The 24,637-nt window shown below is 42.4% G+C and overlaps 1 protein-coding gene across 1 annotated transcript in view; it reads right to left on the bottom strand.

Moving 5' to 3' along the window:
* Nucleotides 1-24,637, bottom strand: part of LIMCH1 (LIM and calponin homology domains 1) — a 176,944-nt gene that overhangs the window by 79,432 nt on the left and 72,875 nt on the right. Inside the window, exon 3 of the mRNA XM_083833235.1 lies at nt 16,812-16,881. Within this exon, the coding sequence (XP_083689361.1) occupies nt 16,812-16,881 (70 nt within the window). The remainder of the gene's footprint in view (nt 1-16,811; nt 16,882-24,637) is intronic.

Consider the following 24,637-nt stretch of genomic DNA (forward strand, 5'->3'; position numbering starts at 1 on the left):
ATTACAAAATACTACCTTTTCTCACATAGCCTACCTGCCTTTCTCTGCCTCCAGATTCCAGGCTTCATAGGATCATTTTATCACATCTGACATCTCAGGGCACTGTTACCCCTATGTCTGCTCTCTATATTTTGACTTGGCTGTTGAGAAAAAAAAACAAAAACGAAACACATTTTTTCCAGGAAAGAAAATTTTCTCCACCTGAAAAGGTGTGTCTGAGGGTCATTTGTTTCTTGCCTAGCACAATCCATTATGAACCAGTATAAGAAACTTAAAGCACATCTGAAAAAATACTTGTCACCCTACAATCACTGTACTATTCCTAGTTTTTCTCTTTTACTACAAGCAAAGCAGATAGCAAGGACAAAAAGAATAACCGGAAATGAGCAACAGAGAGATTTAAACCTTGTCAGGTCTAGTACACCGGAACCTGATCAATCATATAAGCAAAGCTATATTGGAGTTATAGCCTTAATTCCCATCTTCCCCTTGTCATTTATCAGCTGTCTTCCTACTCAGGCACAGAAGCAGATCACATCGAAACTGCAAAGGTACAAAAGAAACTGGTATCTAAAATTGAAATCAAATTGACATGAAACCTCCAAAGGTGAATGCATGACCACAACCTGGCAGCCTCATAATGCCTCTTCTAATAGCAGCAACTGTTAAGATGACTTTACTTTCTTGCCCCTTTCTTTTATGAGGTATGCTCTCTTTTGCCTGGTATATTAAGCAAAGCTATCTGTTGTTTCAGCCAACGAGCAGGAAGAGTTGGCCAGCACTCTGACTTCTCTCAGCAGACAGCAATCAGCTACACAAGGATCAGGATACTGCACCGCCAAAGCAGCTGGGGGGCCTCTGTGTCCCGATATCCAATACAGCTGCTGTAGGTGGGCCTCAAAAGATGCAAGAAGGCTGCCTGGGGGGGCTGAGGGTCTGGCAGTAGCTGTTAAAATCAGACCAAATCTCTATTCCCGAAGGCAAACAGCAAAATAGTGAAACAGCCAAGGAGGACTCATTCCTGCTCAGTTCGTGACCTCCGCAAAAAAAGCAACAAATTCCTTTTCTCCTTTCAAATTAAACATCTACTCTTTATTGCCAAGGAATATGTTTTAATAATCTGGGGTGTTCAAGGTTTGATAAACATCAGAAATCTCTTTGCTGCTGTTACATGATACCTGAAATACATCTTCCCCCGACTCACAGCTTTGCATTTTCATGCCAACATTACATAAAACATACTGGACTTCTTTAACGTACAGGTTGGGGTTTCCTTGCAAATACTTCTAAAAGAAGCCGTTCAAGTCCAAAAAACACCTTTTTTTTTTTAATTGGCTTTTTGTACTGAATGAAGTTCCAGCACATTCCAATTGGAAAACCTACATTATTGTTTCTATTTTCAGCTAAAAAAAAATAATTTCACATGTAGATGTCTAGAACAATTTCAGTGAGGAAAGAAAGGGGAAGAAAATAATTTAGTTTGTTACAAGTAGATTTTATAGACAACCAAAATATCTGTGCAAAAAGCTGTAAAGTAAGTCAGTGCCTATTCTTAACTTTGACCATATAGATTTTAACTGCCTAAATTACTGAATATCACAACACTCAATCTATATATGTGATGTTTCTTTCTCATATTGGAAAACATGTGTTTGGTGTCCGGTCATCTTGAATATCTCCAGTTTTGGATTTTTAATGATAAATACCCAAGGCAAGATGAGCCACCCAACAGGTTGGCGGCAATTTATGTTCCATCCCTATTCAGCCACCAGCAAAGCATTCCCTAGATGCAATTCAAGAACTAACACGATTATTCATGAAGCTATGGCAGCTGCAAACTCAGGTGGACTACACCGAATAGCCAGCCTAAATTACCACTGTTGATTAAGTCTACAGACATTGTGCGAATATGCCCTTCTAGGGCCACTTGGGAAGCAGGATTCATGGACTACATTTGGATGGCAGCATGGTTTACAGTTCTGAACATCAAGCTTTCAGGAAGAATAAAAAGTAGTACAATAACATACTGTTTTTAAGACTTTCCTTAAGTTTATGGGCATAAAATCAATGGTTAAAACAAGAGGGAAAGAAAGGAACTCTTCTTTAATACAGGGTGTTCCTATTGCAAGGCTTTCTCCCAGCTCTTGCAGAATGGTTCTGGTTCTTCTGGGCAGTGGAAAGACAGAAACGGATCTTTCCTCCTACAGGACAGATATTCCTGTACTTCCATTTACTGTAAACATGCTGGAGGTGTATTTGGGGCGTCCTGCTACATCCTACCTCCTGAGAATGCAGAACGCCACAAGGGTAGGGAGATGAACACATGCATTGCACCAAGTCTTACGAACACGAGCTATGGGGTGAGAATGGCAGAAATAGCTTGTCACGTCTCTTAGTGGTGGGAAAAGAGAGAGGAAACAAATCAGCTCTCAGTGATAAATCATTCCTATCATTTCAGCATATATCCTCCTCCCTGCCGTCCTAACTAGACTTCAGATCTCCTTTTGTTCGTAGAGGAAAACAACCAAACCCTGCTTACACCTCAGTCATGAGCAAGGCTAGCAGAGGTGTTCATGCGTCCTACAACAACAAGCTTCCAATTCCTCACCTACTATTTCTGAAAACCTTTACAGTTTAAATCCACATTATACGAGTAGACACAACTTAGCTGATAAGCATGTATAAAGGAAAAGGGTAAGCTTAAAGCAATTACTATTTATTCCTTTTTCAACAGAGGGACTCAGACCATAGTTGGTAGATCAGAGAGAGGTGTACCTAGAGCACAGAACCAGCAGAGCCCAGCAAGTTTATTAGGCCAGGCTTCATGGGCCATGAAAGCAGCTGTACTAGCTCCAGAGCCAACAACAAACCGCCAGCAATTTAGCTGAGTTAAAGCCCTGCAGAGCCCCAGTCCCAAGCCAGCTCACATGTCTCCAAACCGCTCCCGCAGATGCATTTTTCTGGAGAACGCAAATGTTACACACAGCTACCCAAAATCAGCTCACGGCCAGCAGGACTTATTGGCTTTGGCAAGAACCTCAACATTGCCCTTCCTAGGGCCTGGGGAGTATCCATCAGGCACAGCGCTGCCTTGCCTGAACGCATGCAACCAGTTCAGGCTCTGCACCGTGCTCAAGCTAAGCAGCCCTGCAGGCTGGAGACCCTACTACAGAGCCACCTGGGACTTACGAGGCCAACAGATGTAGTCCTATTAAAAAAGGGGGTTACAGAGCTATGCGACCACTTTGTGTGATGCGGCGACACTGCCCGAACTGTAGCAGCAGTGCTCCTTGTGCTTGTGCCAGCCAGCCCAGATCTGTAGAGGGTCTTCAGAAGGTTCAGCATTCCCCTGATCCTCATCTGGGGGCTGGAGCTAGATGATCTTTAAGGTCCCTTCCAACCCGAGCCATTCTATGATTCAGTGATTCCATGACCCTGCGCATGACTGTGGAGAGCCTGGACAGGCAGCCAGCACACAGGCAGTGCCCACTTTCTGGGGCTTTGCATACCTGAAAACCCCAAGGCGTGCTCTGCTTTGCCATGAAGCTGATCTCACAGCTTTGGGTCACTCACCCCCCCAGGACAGGCAGAAGGTCCTGGACTCGAGCAGCAATCCTACAAGGGCTGGCCTGAGGCCGTGCTGAGCTTCCATTATCTGGTATACCCAAAAGACAAGGTTATAAGAAGTATATAAACAGTATTTGTGTCCAGCTGTACAGTAGAATAATTCATCCTGGAAACTATGAAGGAGAATACTGACCACAGTCTGAAGTTTTTTGATCTGCAATTTCCTTACATAACAGTTTGTACACAGGACTAAGCGCTGGATTTCTAACACTTCTCACTAAATTTCAGCCAAAAGAATAGAATAAGCAATGTGAACAACTCTTGGGAAGATAAAACTATCTGCCAGAATTTTTATGCAAGTACTGTGACAACACCGAGTACAACTGCAATGACACAGTTCTTCAAAAATATCAGAAAGCCTAGAATCCAAGCAGTTTCAGTTCTCTAAGATCGTATTTTAGAAAGTAAATTTTAATCAGGATTGGGTGGCTCAAAAGATTGGGTAATAGTATTTAAAAAAGCAAGTGATTAATCTGTGATCAACCAGAGAGTAAGGACTAAAGAGCATTTAAGGTCTCAAACACCCCTGGAAACCAGCCAGCTTAGCCTAATGCTATGGGTGCTGACTCCAGGCAGATTTGGGAATTTATACTTTCTCACGCAGTCCTCATGCTTATGAGTAGCTTCCTCTAAATTTAAGTAGAGCCACTCCATGATTCTCCCCAGAAATCTACACTGTAGTCATGCTTATGAAAAGCCAGAGACATTTAGACCCCAGGCTTACTGATGATGCCATGCTGACAAATGCCTTGTTTCACCGTTACCTTTCTCAGAATATCTATGTGTTGTTGCTAAATTACAAGCTTCTGAAGTCACATACTATGGTTTTCAAATACCATACAGCATCTCGTGCAAAAGGGATGAAGAGATTCCTACCAGTAAACTTGATACTTACTTTTCTGGAAAACATATTTTGATCACTGTTGACTGTACTATTCAAAGATCTGAGATGCTCGGAAATCAAGGCCAGGCATTCTGAAGATACAGCTCCTAAGCTCCTTCAAACTAATAATTATATGGGATTGACTTTTTCTCTGTTGGTTGTTTTAGACAGAATGAAAGAACAAGCAACAACTGGTGTTGTATTTCTGAAGATAAAGTATCACCCATTCTGAGACAATTCTGCTAATGCCCTGCTCACTCAAATATTTGTTTGTCTGCAACGCTTCTCTGAGAGGATGTAATTACCTCGCTTATTCCTCGTATAAAATTCTTGTCCACTGAAATATTAAATTCCACGCAGCCACTCTTCAGCACTGTAAAAATGAAATACAGGCATGCATGCTAAGAAGGAAGATGAAGCTAGCCTCATCCCATTTCTCAGATAAAACAAACAGAAAAAAAAAAACAAAATCCAGTCCACAAAGACAAACTGTCAGGTTTCACTTTTCCATAAGTTTGTTCCTAAACCCTGACTTTGTAGCAAATTTTACCTGCCCTTCTGGTGCACAAGAAAGCACCTATTTATTTATTTCTACTGGCCTCTTTGGAGGCTTTTACAGAAGTTCAGACAGAACTCTCTGAGGAATGTTCCATATGATTTACAAGTTTGCAACTGATTTTGCCAATGATTAATGCAACTCCTGCATTTGTTCATAACTTGTTTTATGAAAGAACATACATTATGTCCAATATATACTACCAAGCCTGCAGTGGCTTTTATTTGGCAAAATTTGCTTATATTTTATCTGAAAATAAACACCACAGCAAAACAGCATGTCTGTGTCAGATGTGTGTGGTGTTCTCGGGACATTTCAAGTTATGCTTTTCATGAAATTGTTGTGGTTTAAGAAGCAACTACTGCCTGACCTCTTTGGGGATAACAGGAGAAACTTAATGAGAGAAAACATCCGAGAATTGTACAATGAGAAAGGGTTTTTCTATTTCTACACGTCAGGTAAAAGCTGTATAAATTGTTTTTCTACATCAGCAGTTGAGAGAGTTTTATTAGTTTGTGCTACTGACCTGTGCAGACAGTTTTCTGGCACTATTTTCACAACTTGTACAGTATCGCCTCAGTTATCCAGATCTTCTTGTTATCCCAGCAAGGGTCAAATTCCTGACATGTATTAATTACGCTGAAAATTACCCTGGATTACTTGAAACCTCAAATAACTGATCCTATTCACCGTCCTCCCTTTTAAATAACAGAGGACACACTGTGTGGTGGTGCTAATACTTTGTAGCTGATCCCTGTAACTCCAGAAATTAATACAGAAACGTCACACTTCTTACCTAGCGGGCCTGCTGGCTCTGGTCTGGAAACCAGGACCAAAATGCAGATGTAGTTTGTAGAACCATCCTACTCATTCGCATGGCTGTGGAGCAGGAGGTAGGAAGGACAGACAGCAAGGTTAAAAACAAAAACCCCCAAACAGCATTCCTGATCCACGCACTGCTGACCAAGGAGATGGAGCCGCTTCATAGTACCGTGCTCTGAAGCTGACAAAATGACCTTGAATCCCTCCCGCCGTCAGCCAAAGCCTAGCGGCTGCCTGCACAATAAGCACGCGTCCCACTGACACTCAAGCTTTTTGTATGTGGGATTCCTGGTCTCCGTCTCCTCACACGCCTCCCACCCCAGACCCTGGCAATCAGGCCCCCGACGTACCCACCGAGCAGCCTCGCAGGAGCCTCGACGCCGAAGTTACCGGAGCTGGGACGTGCAGGTGAGAAGGCCGAGGCCCGCGGGCAGCGCGCACGTCCAGCCAGCGCCGGGCCTGAGCTCTGAGATCCCCGACACTGTTGCTAGGTAGGGCACGGTAAAGATAGGATCGGTTTTGGAAAAAGCCAGCAAGCCTCCTTCCGACCGAACTAAAAACAGTATCCAAAGGACAAGAGTGATGTGGCAGCTTTCGCTAGGAGAGGTTATTAGCAGCAGCCAGGGCCGCTTGGAAACACCAGTGGGATTTGCTGGCGGGGCAGCCGGGCCACCCAACACACAACCGGCTCCCCAGTTATATATGGCAAGAAGCAAGCAGAGCAGCAGCGGCCCGGGCTATCAATTTATGGCCTGAAGTTTGTCACACCAAGACAGGTGCAAGGGTGAGATTCACACCTGGCATTCAGTCCAGCATGCCTCCCAGTGATACCAACATCAGTACTGGAAAAAAGGAAGAGAAGGGGAGCTGGGGGGAAGCATGTTTACCCTTGGCTGGAAGGGGAAACACAAACTGAATTCTAAATTCTGCAGGAGAACTAGTACAAAGAGAAAAGCCGAGGTGGCGAAGCAGCGTATAGCACGGCCTGAAACATGTTGCCTTGAGCTCAGCGGACACCCGCATGCATGCACTCATTTAGCAAGTTCAATACTTATTTAAAAGTCTGAAAAGAGAGCTCCCTTTCAGGCGTCTCCCAGCAATAAATCAGCGCCCACTCCGGCCCCCCACAGCAGCAGACAGTCCCCACCTCAGCGACAGCGCTGCCTGCATGAGGATTAGGGGCAGAAGCAAACAAAAGTGGCAACAGAGCGAGGACTTGAGCAGGACGCCACTCCGAACAGATGAGGGCTGCCTCTGTACCGCAGTAGTAACTTTCTAGACCATTATTTATATGGCTTGTCCAAAAATGAATGGGTGATCCTCCCTAGGAAGCCGTGGGGTGGGTTTCCACACTGTAGCACAAGGCCACGCAGCCTTCAAGAGGTTAACAGCGGTGTTGATGTACCTCAGTCAGACAGCTCAGCCTACCGCCGCATTTTTGCACAAGCAATTAACTAAGCTGCTTCCTTTGCAGCATTAATTTTAACAGGTTTACAATAGTATCATTAGACCTCTGGACATTTAAGAGGAAGCGCATTACAATTGGAAAGTCCTGTGCCAAGAAGGAAGTGAGCGGCTTTAATCCAGGAGCACTGAGGAATGCAAAAGGCAAGGAGACTTCAGTGTCAGATATTTCAGCCTCTGTGAACTCTTGACCACGGCACCAGACTGCAGAATTTCGCCAGGCTCTTCAAGCAGAGAAATCAGTGCACGTGGGTCTTTAAGGCAACTGGGACGTACTCCGCTAGTTTCCCCTTTTGCTCGTTTGTTTTAAGCCAGGGAAACAACTGCAGCGTGATCTTTGGAGGGAGACACGTCCCATCATCTGCATTCAGCACGTACGCTCCTGCTGGTGACACGCACATCATCTGACAGAAAGCCACTCGCGCCGCCCGGAAAGGTTTTCTGCATGGAAACAGTACCAACAGTTGCTAGCAGACGTAAACTGCAGGAGAATTCACCGAGCTGAGCCACAGCCAGCGAGAGATTAGGGGCAGCATTCTTCCTCTACCATCAGCCGTGCACGGGCTGGGGTCCCACCGGGCTGTTGCTAACTTGCAGTTGCTCTCTTGTCACAAAAGGGTTTGGTAATAGGAAGCCTGGGCCCCGCTGGCCCATTTCGAGTTTGCAGATCTGTCGGTCTGACAACAGCGTGGAAACTTTTGTTCCCACTCACCTCGAGGGGGCCACTCAGGTTAAGAGCTGCCTGGAAGCACCCTCCCGTCTCACATCTCGAGAGCCACTGTCGCCTGGCTATCCAAATTCTTCAGGATCACAAGGATTTTATGGGCAGCAGTACCTGCACCACAGATGCTGTGAGAACGCTGGGTAGTAGCAAATACAGCAAATATTCTCACACCAGTCAGTGCCATTTCCACTGCAGTTAGCTCTCTCTCTGTCAAATAAATACTGGGATCGAGCTGTCCCCTGGAGCAGAGGCTACATGTCACTGAAAAGACAGTTGAGGATAAGGCAGTATTTATAGCACAGACCCACAGGCTCCAACCTGTGAGAGGCTTTCCAGAATTAAGCAGTGAGAGCCCTAAGTGCAGTTTCAAACACAGCCTTTAAACTGGGAATTTCAGGACAAGACTTTCCCAGATCCCCATCTCCTTTGAGTTTGGCCAATAACTTAAGGATTGCATCCAAGTCTGAACTCCCTAGCTACAGCTTCACGGCTGCTTAACACCGATGGAAGTTCATTCTGGTGCCAGCAGGAATGGCAGCTCCTTCCCTGCCACAGCGAGACGGTTCCTTTCCTCCTGCTCACACGGCTCCAGCTCTACGACGAAGGAGAAGGGTGGTTTTCAGGCAGCTCACAGTTGCCTGCTCCAGCTAACAGCCGTAAGAGCAATAGTGCTGCATGGTAGAGGGTTTAGGAAAGTCACATTTGGATTAGTTGAAAGCAACCATAGCCTCAGGTCTAGTTTTCCTTGTTAAGGAGAAAATCTGAAAATACAGCCAATAGATACTTTTTAGCCTCAAGACATGGAAAGTCATAGCCCTGCTGATTTTGAGTGTGCTGGCCTACACGCATGCAGCACGCCAGCTCTTTTCTTCTTTCATCCACGTTGCCACACTGCTGAATTTTGCACCAGAAGACACACAAAGATTGCAGATGCCTGGACATAATCCTAGCAGTGCTGCACTCATCAGAAGGCACAGGCAACACACTCATGCTCAGGGCATGTAATCCCTCCACAGAAAACTCCTGGAAATGCTCAGATGTTGAGGGAAGTCCTAAGTGTCGTCAGCAGGACTTGGCCTGAAGATGCTGGAGACATCCTGCTCGGGAGGCCTTTCATTTCTAAGGAAACGGACAGAGGCAGCACTGGCTTCTTCAGTTCATTTAAGTGCAACCCTAAGCTACACAGAGAATGGCATTTTGTTTGCAAAACTATCGTTTTTCTGATATTTACATATACTAAGACTTTGTTCTTCAAAAGCTTGCCATTTCTGAAACATCACTGGACCAGTCAGTAAACCAACATAATACAACTCATGGCTGAACTTGGAGACCTTAGGATCTGAAATCTAACTAATCTAAAAATTAATCCAGGGGTCAATCTGCATTTTCCACAGGTGCAAGTGAGCTCCTGCTGGAAACCAGCTGCCCTCCCCAGCCCCAGGAAGGACTCTGTCATTTATAGTAAAGGTTAATGCCGTGGTAAGGGCAAGTTCACATTTCAGCTGCCTAGCATTAGGTTTGCAGCAGTAGCAATGTTTTTCTTTTTGCCATTTTCAAATGTTATCCCTACAATCCTTCACTTTATTAAACCTATGTCAAAAAAAAAAAAAAAAAAAAGAAGGTAAATAATCACTACACAAAGCCTTTATTTGTATAGTTTATAAATAGCATCTTTGGAAGTCACTTGTCTTCCTGCCCAAACAGGTAGGTTCCTTGGTTTTAGTTGAGCACTTTTTTCTTAAGGGTGGAGGTTAGCTAACCCTTCTCGAGGCCAGGCAATAAAACTGTCTGTGTGAAACAGAAAAAAAAAATAGAAAAAAAATCAGAAAAGAACTGCTCCACAGTGACCATCCTCTCGGTTTTGCACACAGAAAAAGTTCTCCTTACCTCAGAATTACGTATTAACATTTTAAATTATTCAATGTGAATAGAGCTAATTATAAATCTATTAATTAAAGCCGTGGTTGAAAACTGAAGTGGGGAGTGCAGTCTAAAAACAGGCTGTGAATCAGGAATGCCTGCGATATTTTTGTAAGTGTTATTTATTATTTGTATTAACATACCGTCTAGGAGTCCTGGCCGTGGAGCAGGACTCATGGGGTGAGGTGTTAGACAAAAACAGACTAGCAGATGATCCTTCCCACAAAGAGCTTACACATATTATTAGCTCTTGGCCAAAGCAAGTCACGACACTCTCAGTGGCAGTGCTCAGCAGGCACAGGGCACAGTTTAAGCTGACTGTGAAGCTGCACCATTGAACCCTAACCCGTCTGGTTTGGGAACAGGCCACGACAATGTGACAGTTTGCATCCACCCACAGCTGTGGTGCGCAGCACGCACCCTACAAACCTTCACACGTTGGCTGCTGCCATCCTGGCCAACAAGGAAACCGCGCACGGTGCCTGGGTCCTACCTGACAGACTTCACCTGGTGACGAGGGAAATGCTGCTGGGCACTGGCAAGAAGCATGGCAGAATGGGACGGTCTCGTTAGCATGGCAAGCAGGGGTCCCAGCCAACACACAGCTTCGCTCACCGAGGGCACCGCAAGCACTGCGGCCAAGGCAGCACCCGCAGGGAGGGACCTGAAGACCGAACTCAGGTTGGGCTGCAGAAGCTCTGGCTGGGACCAGCGGTGCACAAAGCACACACAAACTTGAAAAATGTCCGTTTGAGAACCAAGCAAGGTGTCCCTTGCCTCAAGTGTTGCCTACAGCCATCCAGCTCTGCTGGCAGCTAGGCAGAAGGCACCCTCCTGGGCATTAAGGTCAGCTCGTCAGCCAGACTGCACGATGGACACAAAGACTACCGGGAGCTGGTGTTCGTAGCTAAACTCAGCTCCATCAGTCAAAGGCAAACACAGGAGGTGGGGTCATTTACCCCATTGTTTGTTTGTTTGCTTTTTGATGGCTCACCTCTTACTAATTTTCTATGATTTCAGCCTCGCTCACATCTGTACACCAGGTTAAAGCCCAAACTTGGAGGTCTGGGCAACAAACCCAAGTGCAGCCGTGAAATAAGTCTTTGGTGCATATGATATTGTCAGATGGATGATTAGTTTCCAGCATCAAAAGTATGTGTGTTTCTGAGCCAAATCCAACAGCATGGCAAGTACAATCATTTCAACCAATAAAATATTACACAAAATGCCAGCATTGTGTTTTGCACTAGTTTTTTTTTTTTTCTCTAAATGGGAGGAGAAGTATACTTTCTGGACAGTATTTGCATGGTTAATTTGGAGCAATAAAAACTTTCAATTCAGTCTAAAACAACAGGCCACTCGCTCTGTGCTTCCTGCCAAATTTGAACTGATGGCTGTTTTCGTCTTCTCTGATGAATTAACTACACTGTCCCTGTAGATTGTTCCATGCAGGCCCTGTTTACAAACACGCTGGTTAAGAAACACCTGTTAGTTTATTTTTGTATTCTTCATAAAACATAGAAATCACTGTGCTTACAGCATACAGCTGAATTCATTAAACAGGAATGTTACAAGGTAAAATCTGTCTGGCTAAGATGACACCAAATCAAATAAGCAGGAAAATCTAAATGAAAAATTAATTCAAAGGAAAAATAAAGTGAACTTTTGGGGGAAAAATAAGCTTACAGAAACACTGCAAATGCAAACTTTTATGTTTTTTTTTCCTCCCTTTCCCAAGGACATTATTGTTGTAGTGTCCATTTACATTACAGTACATGATGAGCCAAAGCACACAGTGCAGTTCCAAACCACTGGCCAGACAGTAAGTATTGTTCTAGTCAAACATTCAGATACCAGAACCGAAGGCATGCACAGGAGGTGTAAAGAAACCAATTACTACCAAGAAGATCCACGGAAACCATGACAGAATGGTTTGCATGGGATTTTGCTCTGCTGTTTGATGCTTTGTTTTCCACCAACAGTCACAAAAATGCTTGTGGGATGTGAGTGCCAAGAACTTACTCCTGTTAGACAGTGAGGAAATCTTGCTTCTGTTTACTTCACATGTACCACACCTCACACAGCAGGACGTTTTATGGATACAATTGTGCTGGCAAATGAATTTGTGCAGCAGAAATAAGAAGTACAAATTAAGGAAACAAATTATCATGTATTATGAATCTAGACATTACAGTAGAAGCTGGCTCTTTCCAGAAAGTGCTATAAGGAATTAGAGGGAGAGTGAGAAATTAAAAAAAAATATATTTCTCATTCTTCCTTCAACAAAAATGTAACACTGAAGTATGACTTAGAAAGATTAATAAAAAACAATAAACATCAATTAAAGGTCCACGTATTTCTCTATCTCCTCAAATTATTTTTAATTCTGTGAAATACATTACACTATATTTGTGTCTTATAATTATATTTTCAGGCTCATATCATGAAGAAAAATCATTTAATTTGCTGAACTTAATTAGAAGTACAAATTCCTGAAAGCTAATGAATGCAATGCCGAAATACTGTTGAGACATCATATGACATCAAAACACATTGGAGTTTATGCAACAGGACAGCATAAAAGCAAATTACCAGCACCAACAGACAGGTAGGTATTCTTGATAAGGTTCATAGCAAGTTCCCAGAGAACATTTTGCCAAGAGGAACTTCCTAAGAAAATAATCACTGAAAAAAAACCACCTTGTTTTCAAAGGAAGAAGCTTTTTTTTAAAAAACAGTAAGTTACAGTTCTGTTCACCTCGGTGCAATAACTGTGCAACCAGGTGACTTTCACAGGGCTATTTTTTGCATTGCTAAGTCATACAAATATCACACATACAAAGATGAGGACCATACACAAGCTGAAAACTGGATACCACCGTAAACAGATTTTTATTCAGTAGTGTTGAAACATGAGCCAAGACACAAGCTAAAGTTCAGCCCTTTAACTTTGTCTTGGCTACTTCCTACTATTATATGTGAGACTCTTTCACACAGTCTCTGAAGTAAGTGTCTAAGCTCCTGTGGGGATTGTTCAAGGAACTGAAGTAATGCTATAAACTCTCCTAAACTCTGTCAAACAAAAGATAAGGCAGAAACCTTTTCTTTTCTCACAGAGTGACATTATTCAGGGACAGGAAGCAAGAACTAGAATATTTTTAAAGGAAAAAGATAATTGACATATAGCGGTTAGCATTATAGAGCATTGCTTACCTAGGGTGCTACAGATGTGTTATTTCTATAGAATTAAATATATAATGATATACTTGTACAAAATTGTAGGCATCTTAAGAATAAGTTGTGCCCTCTATGAACATCGTACCCAATGAAGGAAACCAACAGCAGCTCACTGAAAAATTGCTGGTTTTGTAAAAATCACTTATAATCATATTCAATGTACTTTAGTAATCCATCATTGTGGTCTTTTAATTAAATACTCAGCCAAAATACTTTTCCAGGCTTGCACAAATACATGAAATGATACTTCTGGAAAGCTAACAGCCTTAAAACAAAGACGTTCAGTATCAATTTCTAGCATGAGAAAATTTCTCCTGGAAACGTGGCTCTTTCAGCAAAGCCTGTTATTCCTACATGTGTTTAATATGTTCCTTGGATATTTTGTGAATTTGCTTTTTGGTGGGAGTATTAGCTATCTGGATTAATGTATAATGAACAGGAATAAGAAAGCATTTCATCAAATCTAATTCTCACTGCAAGTCTGAACACCAAGTCAATGGTCCCACATTTTATTTCATTAAAGCAATGCATCATCTCTGCTGTGATAACAGAACCAGTCGGCACTTCTAGAGATGAAAGCAAATTACAAACAGGCCTGCCACGCTGAGCATATGTAATTCTATATGTAATGTTGCATACAATCCACATCCTGACTTAGACCTGCAACCAGACAAAGATCATCTTTGTCCATTTATACAGCCTGCACTTAGTAGAGTGGTGTGCAAAACCCTGAGTCCTTACTCTAACACTACCATGCTATGAAACAATAAATTTTGCTTACATTATTGCTGTTCTGGTATACAAAAGGTCTGCAAATAAGCCATTCCCTCTTAAACCACATGAGGAAATCACCGGTAAGAATTTCAGAGTAACTGCAGGTTCGTCTAGCTTCAAACACCAGGAAAAGTTTGAAGAATTCAATCTATCAACAGTAGGCCAGTTGCACATAATACTTCACAGCAATCTTATAGGAAATCACTCAAACACCAAATATAGGCAAATTTTTTACAGTTGATAATAATTCCAGATGAATATCTCAGCATGCCCCCAGTACAGGCCTACAGTTTACTGTTACTTTCCTTCACTGAAGCGTGCTTCTTCATTTGTCCTTATAATAACAAAGGAGAAAAATAGACCATCATTTGGAGAAATAAAGTAGACTCAAGTAGACATTTTGTAGAGCTACATAATACATGACTGTTTATGCCTCTAGAGGTTAATGATGAAACGAAAGTAACAGTGAGTACTTTACCATTACTCGTAACTTTTAGCCGCAATTTCCTAAAAAAAGAAAACCTTCCTATTGCCTCAACTAGTGAACTATACATTTATTTTATCAGCTATTGGGAAGAAATTAAGGTAGAATGGTTAAGTTACATTTTTTAGGCAGAAGCAATATCTAGGAGTTCAAAAGCACACATTTCACTCAAAGCAAAAGAGGTAGTTACGCTTCCATGGTATTTCCATGAGTACTGGAGGAAATCACACACACTGAGGTGAAATAACTGGAAAAGTTGCTATATACTATGTTAAGCCAACCAAAGCTAAGATAATAAAGAAAAATCGACAATAAATAAAGGAATGTCCCTCATATGCAGTCAACCAACTAGGAGTTCTGACTGTTTCTGGAAAGTAACGTTAATGTTTTAATTTTTTTAAGGCACATGGACATGGTACAGGTGTGGGAAAAGAAAAAGATACACTATGTGCTCAAACACAGTAGTGATGTCTGTACTTTAAAATATTATGCCATAAATTCATGTTAACAGACAATAATACTCAATCATTTCAAATTTGCACACAATCCTTGAGCCATTCACTCACCACTAAGTAAAAATGGCAACAAAAGTCAACAGGTACGGCACTAGACATGTTTAAAAGCAAGTCTCTGTTGGAAGGCTTTCTTTGTTTGGAATGATCTATTCCCAACATAGTAGGTAAAAACACCCATTAGCAATGTTCAAAAAGCCAGAAGTGCCAGTGAACTTTTTAACAGTCTACTACTGTATTAGGAAAAATATTTATAAAAATAATTACTGAAGGTAACTAAAGGACATGGGTACAGAAGTAAAAAAAAAAAAAAAGTCACCTTCCAAGACAAAAAAAAAAATCTGCTGTATTATTAATAGCTTGAAAAACATTTTTTTCTTACTGCTTTGTAGACATACATCTGGCAAGTGAGAGGTTTATCTCAAAAAATGAGAACACACATACAATTAATGTTTCCACGTCCTTCCTTCTACAATCAACTTACCTTTGGGATTTTACACATGAATAAGAAAAAAAAAACACAATGTAATTTAATATCATCTTCTAAAAACAGTCATAACAAAATGGAATATTTTATGAATGGGAGCCAAGGAAAAGAGAATTGCATTACTGGTATCTTTTGCAACAGTTCATTGCAAATACACCTTTCAATTAGGAGTGGGTAGGAATAAACTAGATGGGTTTTAGGGGCAAAAGAAAAGCACACGAGGAAACATCACAAAAGGGGTGGTGGGGATCACAAATGAAATTCTGAAACTATGCAGTATTCATGCAGAGATAGGCCTGTCAATCTACAGGTTGAGGGACCCAGACTCAAAAGCTAGGTAATTACATTACAGAACCAATTTAAAAATGAATGGAGCATGGTTTCTGAACACACTGAAACTTTTTAATGCTGTTTACATAAAGGAACACTGACCACAACTATTAGCAAATAATACATTCCAAATCTTGGAGAACTAAGTTAAAACATCAGTAGTGTCGCAAGAGAAAAGAACTATGTATGCAAGTGTATCATTAGTCTAAATTGAGGATGGTCACCCTCCACACACCCAAGAGGCCCTTTTATTCTTAGCCACATCTCAAGGCCAAAAAAAAACCAAACAAAAAATCAATACAGGCATATTTCTGTGTCACACACCCTACACCCAGCACCCATTCGTACCCCCACCTCCCTTCCCAACAGCAGGTACAAGACCGTGCCTCCCCCTTGAGGTGACCTCCTGAGCACCAGCACTCCAAAGAGTTGGAGAAAACTGTCCCAAGGGGCACGTTCAGCCCACAGGCTCTAAGTACATCCTCTGTGGTCTTCCTTGCTCATGACAGATTATGGCCAACTTCTGCTCTGCCCGTAAAGTCAACACGAAATGGTTCCCCAGATAGTCCTACAATGAATGTTATCTGCAGACTGTGGTGTTCCGAGGAAAAGGCAAACGAGACAAAATATACAAATACATTTTTCTTTCTTTACGAAAAGCTATCTTTTTGCGGTCACAGCTTGAGAAGCATACAATCGAGTTCTTAGGGACCTAGAGCTGAAACTCTGAGACAGTATATAACCAAGAAGATATTTTTCCTCTAAAAATACGCTCTCCCTCCTGAATACTTTCCCCTTCAAAAAAAAAAAAAAAGGAAAGGACTGGAAGGTCTTCAGATGACTGCACTGTTCAGATTTCAGCAGGCCTGTCTGAGTTCAGTAAGTTAGAAGAGTTCAAATTACAAAAATAATTGCGATCTAAATCACACAGTCACAAAACCAAGGTGCAAAAAGCAGCACTGAAAGACTTTTCTCCATTTGATATACTCACCAAACCTGCAATGGGGGTCGGTAGTCTATTGATCTTTTTTATCAATCCCGGCTTTATCGCATTCAGCAACCTGTCACAAGAAAGGAGTATTTATGAGTGATATGTCACAAAATGCAAATTATCAAACACTTGTGCCCAACATCAAAGCATTTCATTATGGCTGTAGAGATTCCCCCCTCCCGAAAACGCATGTGTGTACCCAAAGCTCCATCACTGAAATGAAGAAATTGAAAAGAAGGAAAAATATCCACAGCACAGAATCCCAACAATATTTTCTTCATCTCCTAAATTGATGTAGATCACATCAGTCTTGACAGGTTGTGGGAAAATGTTGTCACAACAGTCTGCCTCCCCTGCCTAGAGGCAAGGCATGTCTGGAAGGAACTGAGAGCAGAAACCCTGAGGGCATCTGGGTATCACCACAGCTCAGAAAGAACAGTCCAGCAGTTTCTGTGCTGCAGGGTGAGGAATTTTCATCATAAAATCCTCTTGCAACAAACTGTTTCTCTACCACCCTTCCTCCAAGATAAAACCTTATTATGATTTTTATCCAAAGACCAAAAATTCAGTCCCAACCCCTGGAAAGAAAATCATCAGATCAAGACACTCACTTCAAATTCAAGATCTTGAAAGAAACCAAAAAAGAGGCCTATGGCAGTTTAAAACTCTAAAAATTGCCTACAAAATGCCTACAATGAAAGAGAGGTATCTCATTCTGTGCAGGCAGTCTCAATTCAGGAGCTACCCCTTCCAGCAGCCTGCCATAACCACATGTGGCAATGAACACAATGTGAACCAGGTTTTGGGGAGCTGGGGGGACTTTTTATTTATTTATCATCTTGCAGTGAAAAACTGTGCAATCCAGCCTCATGCAGACTGCTGTACTATTCCTGCCTTCTGCTTATGCTAAAATCTAAAACTAATGTCCTAGAAACAAACAATGAAAGAATATACTTTATTTATATATATATTTACATATACATATATATATATATAATCTTTCTTCTCCCCTTAGTTGCATAGAATGGGAAGAAAAGAACCACACATCTCTTTTCCTAGAGTCATCATTTTATTTCACATTTTTTTTGCAAACAAAAACTACTTTATTTTCCCCAAAGGCACAAACTTATTTTTCAGACTTGCACAGTAGCAGCCCTATAAACTAATATTTTTCATTTAGCTGCTGCAACAGGCAACTTAAGATTTCTTTTTCTTTAGAGCACTTCTTTCTGAATACTCTAGTTCTGTTACAGTGCCTATTCTGACTCAAGGAAAAAAATGATGTATTAAGTAAAGCATCCCATTCTCTTTATTACTAAAATGTGAATAAATCAGACACAATAACCAATACTGCAGGAGCACATCAAATGTGCTAGACAATATGTCATAGACAATAACAGAAAGTAAAATAAAGAGGTCTTAATGGAAACCCCAGAAGTCAAAGCCCATTCTAAATAAATCGTCAAAGTGCCTTGTACAGGCTTCCCTGTGAAATAAGGGAGAGGGATAAAACGAAAGAAAAGAGTAGGGAATAAACAACACTTTAGATCACCGCTTGGAGTCTGAAGAGGGAGGAAATGGGACAGGGCAAGATGGAAAAGCCTGAGGAAGAAAGGTCTCTATTATTAAAATGTTTACCTCCTGTTGGAAACATCTCTAAACTGTCTGGCACTAAAAACCTTCAGGCCTGGCTCACTGAAGAACGTGCCAAAGGCAGATTTCTTCCAGAGTGGACTGGCTGCTTCCAAACGATTGCCTCATCTCAAGCAACAGTCCAGATGCCAAAATACCAAGTGTTGCAAGCTGGCTCGGCCACCAACCCGGCTGAAAAGCCGTGCTGTTCATGCAGTGTCTCAGTGGGCGCCTGCAGCCACACAGTTACTGTCTGTCTCTGCTTCTCGAACAGCTACTGAATACATACACGGCACACACAAACTAATTTTTCTGTGCCTATTTAGACTCATATACAGCACCTGTCTTGATACGTGAAGTTTTACCAGCTCCAGCAGGTTTCTGTCAGAATGACAAACAGAACTGCTCGCCATGTTGCTTGCAGACCTGGCCCGAGGCCTGAGGCCACAGGCCAGGGGAAAAGGCATGCAGGGGAGAAAATGTCTCCCACACCACTCCTTCCTGCGTGGCCCTCTCCAGCCCCACCACAACAGCAGCTCCAGGCTGTGTCACTCTCACAACCCTAACCCAGGGCCTCTTCAGAGGGGAAGACCCTCAGACACCAGGCCTGCGAACAAGTGCACGGAGGAGACAACCCCTGCGGCCTTCCTCTGGCCCCACAGCACCGGCGCCATTTGCAGCCCTGCTGCGGCTCTGGGCTGTGCCGCTCCCCCAGCCCTAGCCCTGACCACAGCAGGGCATAAACATTTATAAACATCTGTTTATAAACATTTGCTGTCACTTTTCTGCACCACTCAAAAAAGATCTTGTAAAAACCAACCGGTACCATTCAGAAACCTTAGCAGCCAGTTCCCGGCAGAGAACTGCGCTAGCTAACACACTGCAGGCAGCAGACAGGAGACAACATGACCGCAACCAGAAGCAGCTATTTTTTTTCTGCACTAACTGCACAGCAAGGCTAGATAGCGGCACTGTATGCAAAAACGGCCAGGGGAACAATTCCAGAGTCTGTTTTCCAATCTAGTGGGTTATCTCTGAAAATTTTTTGAGACTATGCCCCTCCCCAAAAAACAGATAAAACAAGTTCACATTCTTCTTGAATCCCAAGTTTGGTAACTTAAAGCATCGGAAACGCTGGTGAGCGGATCATTCTAGTACATTAACTTAAGTCTTTAAAAATATCCTTGTATTTCAGCAACTTCTGAGAAAGGTATGGAAAATACTGTGGCAGAACAGGCATTACAGGAACAGGATGGAATCCATCCGCAGTAATATGCACAAGTGTTTGGTGCTTTATTTTCACAACATTTATCCTTATCACAAAAGCTAACCGTATCACCTTCATACCAAGTCACACAGCAGAAAAGCAATGTAAGCCTGGCCACAAGACAGAGTTAAGGTCCTACCCTCTATCACATTAGACAAGTTACTTCTATCACTTCTGCAAGCACGTGACAGTAACAGTGACAGTTATTGTACACACACACAGTATCACAGTATCACAGATTTCTAGGCTGGAAGAGACCTCAAGATCATCGAGTCCAACCTCCGACCTAACACTAAGTACTCCACTAAACCATATCGCTAAGCTCTACATCTAAATGTCTTTTAAAGACCTCCAGGGATGGTGACTCCACCACCTCCCTGGGCAGCCCGTTCCAATGCTTAATAACCCTTTTGGTAAAGAAGTACTTCCTAACATCCAACCTAAAACTCTCCTGTCGCAACTTTCGCCCATTCCCCCTCGTCCTGTCACCAGGCACGTAGGAGAACAGACCAACCCCCACCTCTCTACAGCCTCCTTTCAGGTAACTGTAGAGAGCGATAAGGTCGCCCCTGAGCCTCCTCTTCTCCAGGCTGAACAATCCCAGCTCCCTCAGCCGCTCCTCGTAAGACTTGTTCTCCAGACCCCTCACAAGCTTGGTCGCCCTTCTCTGGACTCGCTCGAGCACGTCCATGTCCTTCCTGTAGCGAGGGGCCCAAAACTGAACACAGTACTCGAGGTGCGGCCTCACCAGAGCCGAGTACAGGGGGACAATCACTTCCCTAGACCTGCTGGCCACACTGCTTCTTATACAGGCCAGGATGCTGTTGGCCTTCTTGGCCACCTGGGCACACTGCTGGCTCATATTCAGCCGACTATCAACCAATACTCCCAGGTCCTTCTCGGCCAGGCAGCTTTCCAGCCACTCATCTCCCAGCCTGTAGCTCTGCTTGGGGTTGTTGCGCCCCAGGTACACATGTAATGCTTCATGACTGAGACTAAAAAGTTTGCAGTCTACCTCTCAGAAAATGAAAGCCTCCCCTAGCTTTATTTTAATGACCTCATAAAATACTTTTTCACTCTCGTTTCTGTAGTAGGAAGACACTTGAAGGCAGCTACTCAAAAACACACATCTAGTTGATGACACACGTTACAATCCTCTTCCTCAAACACCTGATCGGGGTTAGCCCGTTTAGTCTAGTGAAGGCACTAAGGTCCCTACTGGCAGGTTCTGACAGAGGGTTTGGGACAAACAGACGCTGACTTGTACTGAGACTTTGAATGTTCACTCATTTCTCCGAGTATCTCCTACTGACCCTCTCTCTCCCATAGAAGTAGTCCTTTTTCTTGTGCAGTAAAAATCATCAGAGCTCAGGTATATTCAGGTATATATCCTTTGCTGTGAGGGCAACAAAGGCAGATGCACTGTTTACTCCTGAATGTAAATTAGGAGCCCCTCAGTCCCACCCCCAAAATAAAGATCCACCAGTTGCAAGCTCAGGTCTTCCCAAGCACAGGTTTAGTTTACATTTCTGTACAGCTGAATTCTTTGAATAGAGAAAATCCACAAATGGACGTTCATCTTCTAAAGAACACAACAAACACCACCTTTACACCACTGTGTACCACATTCTGTTATGTGAAGCTCGGTGAGATACTGTATAAATGGTCAGAGTTGAATGCTGAAGTTGGAATAGGAGTGTCTTTTTTGTTTGTTTCTGTACTACTTTTCATATTCCTGCAACTAGGAATCTAGGAAAATAGATGTCAATGGGACAAATCCAACCAAGCAGTCCTGAGTGAAGAAAAAACAGGATTATTGTAAATCTTCCATGATGTTTCTGTTTTCCCTTCCTCTCCAGTAAGATATTGCTTATTTAAGGTCTGATATCACATGGTGAGGGAACAGCGGTGGCAACAAACCATAAAACAATGTCCTTTGCTATTGTTCTGAAAAGGACACTGTAGGTACAGTCCCCAAGCTCTACCCTTTTTGGTAGCTGGGGTTTGGTGACCAGCAGGCATTTTGGAGACAACTGGCAAAACAAGGTTAGGCAGTACTCTTAAAAAAACTTCAGCTTTCAAGCAACTTGCTTCTCACAGAAAACATTTTGGAGTCTTAACGGTTACTTTTGTTAAAAGTTAAATGATACGGGGAGGAAAAAATAAAAAAAAAAAAGAAGAAATATAAAGACTTCACTACTTCTATTGAGGCTGTTCTGGTACCTGATATAATCTGCATTTCTCTGACATAACCAAAAGGAACATCTGACAATGAAATTTCAGGGAACATTTTATCAGTAAAAGAAGCAAAGACATAGCAAAATGAAGCAAAGACAAGATAAAACAGTTCTCAAAAGAATTAAAATACAATATGATGAAGGAAAAAAAAAAAAAAAGCAATCCTACCAAATCCCCAAAAGGCAGCAACCCAACACAGGGTAAAATCAAAGCTCTTCAGGTTCCATCTGTAAAACATGAGTCTCTATGCACATGCCTGACCCATTCCCAAGATCCTTCAGGCTCTTAGCTAGGATTTCTGCCCAACCCCTCTGGCATTTACGCACCTGCCCTGAGTCAGGTCAGTCCTCTGAAGTTCTTCACTTCTCTCCTTAAAGTTCTTGGCCACTTTCAGTGCGATATTCACACACCCATCCACCCCTTCCCCTGGCCAGATACTGGCTCAGATCCTTTGGTAGTTGGCTGCTACAAGTTGCTTGGTAAGACTCTGTACAGGAGCTAAAACCTGGGAGCTGCCTTACCTTATGGAAACATCAGGGCACAATGGCACTGGAAAGTTGATCCATTCCCCCTCTTATACAGAGAGGCTAGGTCATTTCCTTCCCCCCGTAAAACAGCTCTGGTAGGTATGGGAAGAATCAATTGCTCTATTCGGTACCGTCCCCAAGGCTTGAAATTCCAGAAGATAAGGTATCTCTGCAGTAGGACAGCCAGGCTGAAATCAGGACTAGCCACTGTGTGACTAACCTATGAGACCTTCCTGGGGTTGTTTATCAGCAGTTAAGAATTTGAAAAACCTCTGCCAGGAAGAGAAGGCGTTTCAGGCAACAGCTGATAAAAGATCTAATGAAAAGCACCAAGACAACTGCACATGAAATTCTTGCAAGAAAGCGTCAGTTAAGAAAATATTCAGAGGATGGTTGCCAAAACCCAGCCTCTAAGAAGACCTTGTTTCTAAGAGGAAATGGAAGAGAAGCACTTTCAGAGAATAAGCTTCAGAAATGGAAAAAAAAGAAAAAAAAAAGAAAGGTTGAAATGATGTGTCATTCACAGATGATTCCAGCCTGGATGGATATGTATCCAATAGAGTTCTTTTCTCAAATAGCAGATCATATTCCTAAAAAGAAAAGCTTCCTAGTGACCTGAACTTAAAGTAAGAAGGCGTTTTATATTTGAGAGTTCAGGAAATTCTATCCACAGTAAACCTTCAAGAAGACACTTCTCTTTTTAATTTTTACAGATTTACATTCTAACAAGCAGCCTCTCAGCACTTGACAATTATTAGTCCAAACCGTTTCAGTATCTATGTATTTTCACCTTATGCTACATAGTGGCAGCTCCAAAAAGCCCAAAAATAGTTGAAAAGGAGAGAAAAACCCACTATTAATCTTAAGTACAGGCAAATCACATTGAAACAGCACAGACAACAAAAGTCAATAGATTTTGTTGCAAAGGAAGTGTCAAAGAAGTTTCAAAATATCGAGATGTTCCTGAGGTCACAAAAATATTTTTGGGAAAACATTCTTGAGTGATTGCTAATGATGCCCCTGTTATTATTTATGTAGGGTCAGATGAACAAGGTGCTTTTTTAACATGCAAAACAGAACTGACTTTGTCATATAAAAGGCTCACAGTCCCATCTAATAACTAAAAGGAGAATACAGAACTACGCAAACCTGTAGGACTGCGAAAACAAGTCAGCCAAATACAGCATTGCATGGGCCTTGCTCTGCCAAAGACTAAAAATATGAACAAGATAGAGGTCTTGCAAAACAGCTCAAGAAAGGCAGCAGGGAAGATTGTGCCTTCGCAAGGACTATTTCTACAGAACCTACCGCCACAATGAATGACACGTAGAGTGTCTCATGTACCTGTAGATTTACAGCTCTTAGTTTTACAGAGAGCAGCAATAAGCATGGATAATTACCCAAAGAATTTATCCAAAACAATTTCTTAAATATACACTCTTGGAAAGCTGAAACCTCTCACATGATTGCCTTGCTTTGCACTTCAGCAAAACTCAGTTTGAATGGATCAGTGTTCCACAGTCTCTTGCTCTATCAATCACCAACCTACGCTGGAAAAACCCTAGTATTTAGTCTGCTGAGATGCATATTTCTTTTTTGACATAAAAACAAAGACAGGCCATTCTAGTTGTACTCAAGCATGCTCCTCAATGGCCATTCTCCCCTTCTCATGCACACAGCTGAGCATTATGGTTTACGTTACCCTTGACCCCTCACCTAAACCATACAAATAAATAGCTCTTCATTTTAACACGGTAATAAAACTTAAAGATTAAAAACTCTGGATTCATATAAAACTGTTTCAAATGTCCTCACATGAACCTAAATCTTAATGCTTAATGAGCCTTGGGGCCCGTCTCTCTAAACTGGAGACATGCCAAATCCACGATGCTGATAATGTTTTGGCTTTACAATACACAGCCTGAAAACCACAGAACACCAATCCCTTCTTACCTCAAGGCATGGGTCACATTCAAAACTTCAAGTATGTCTATGAAACTCAAATACCTTCTTAGTTTCCAGGAATAGCAAATTCAAACAAAGCTTAATTAAGCGTAAGGGGCTAAGCAGCCACTAACTTCTCCAGTGAGGTATCTGGCAAGACAAGAGTCCCTGCACTGTACATCACACAGCAGAGTGCTGAATTGATACCAGGGCCACAC

Source organism: Anser anser (genome assembly GCF_964211835.1).
Source record: "Anser anser genome assembly, chromosome: 4".
NCBI lineage: Eukaryota > Metazoa > Chordata > Aves > Anseriformes > Anatidae > Anser > Anser anser.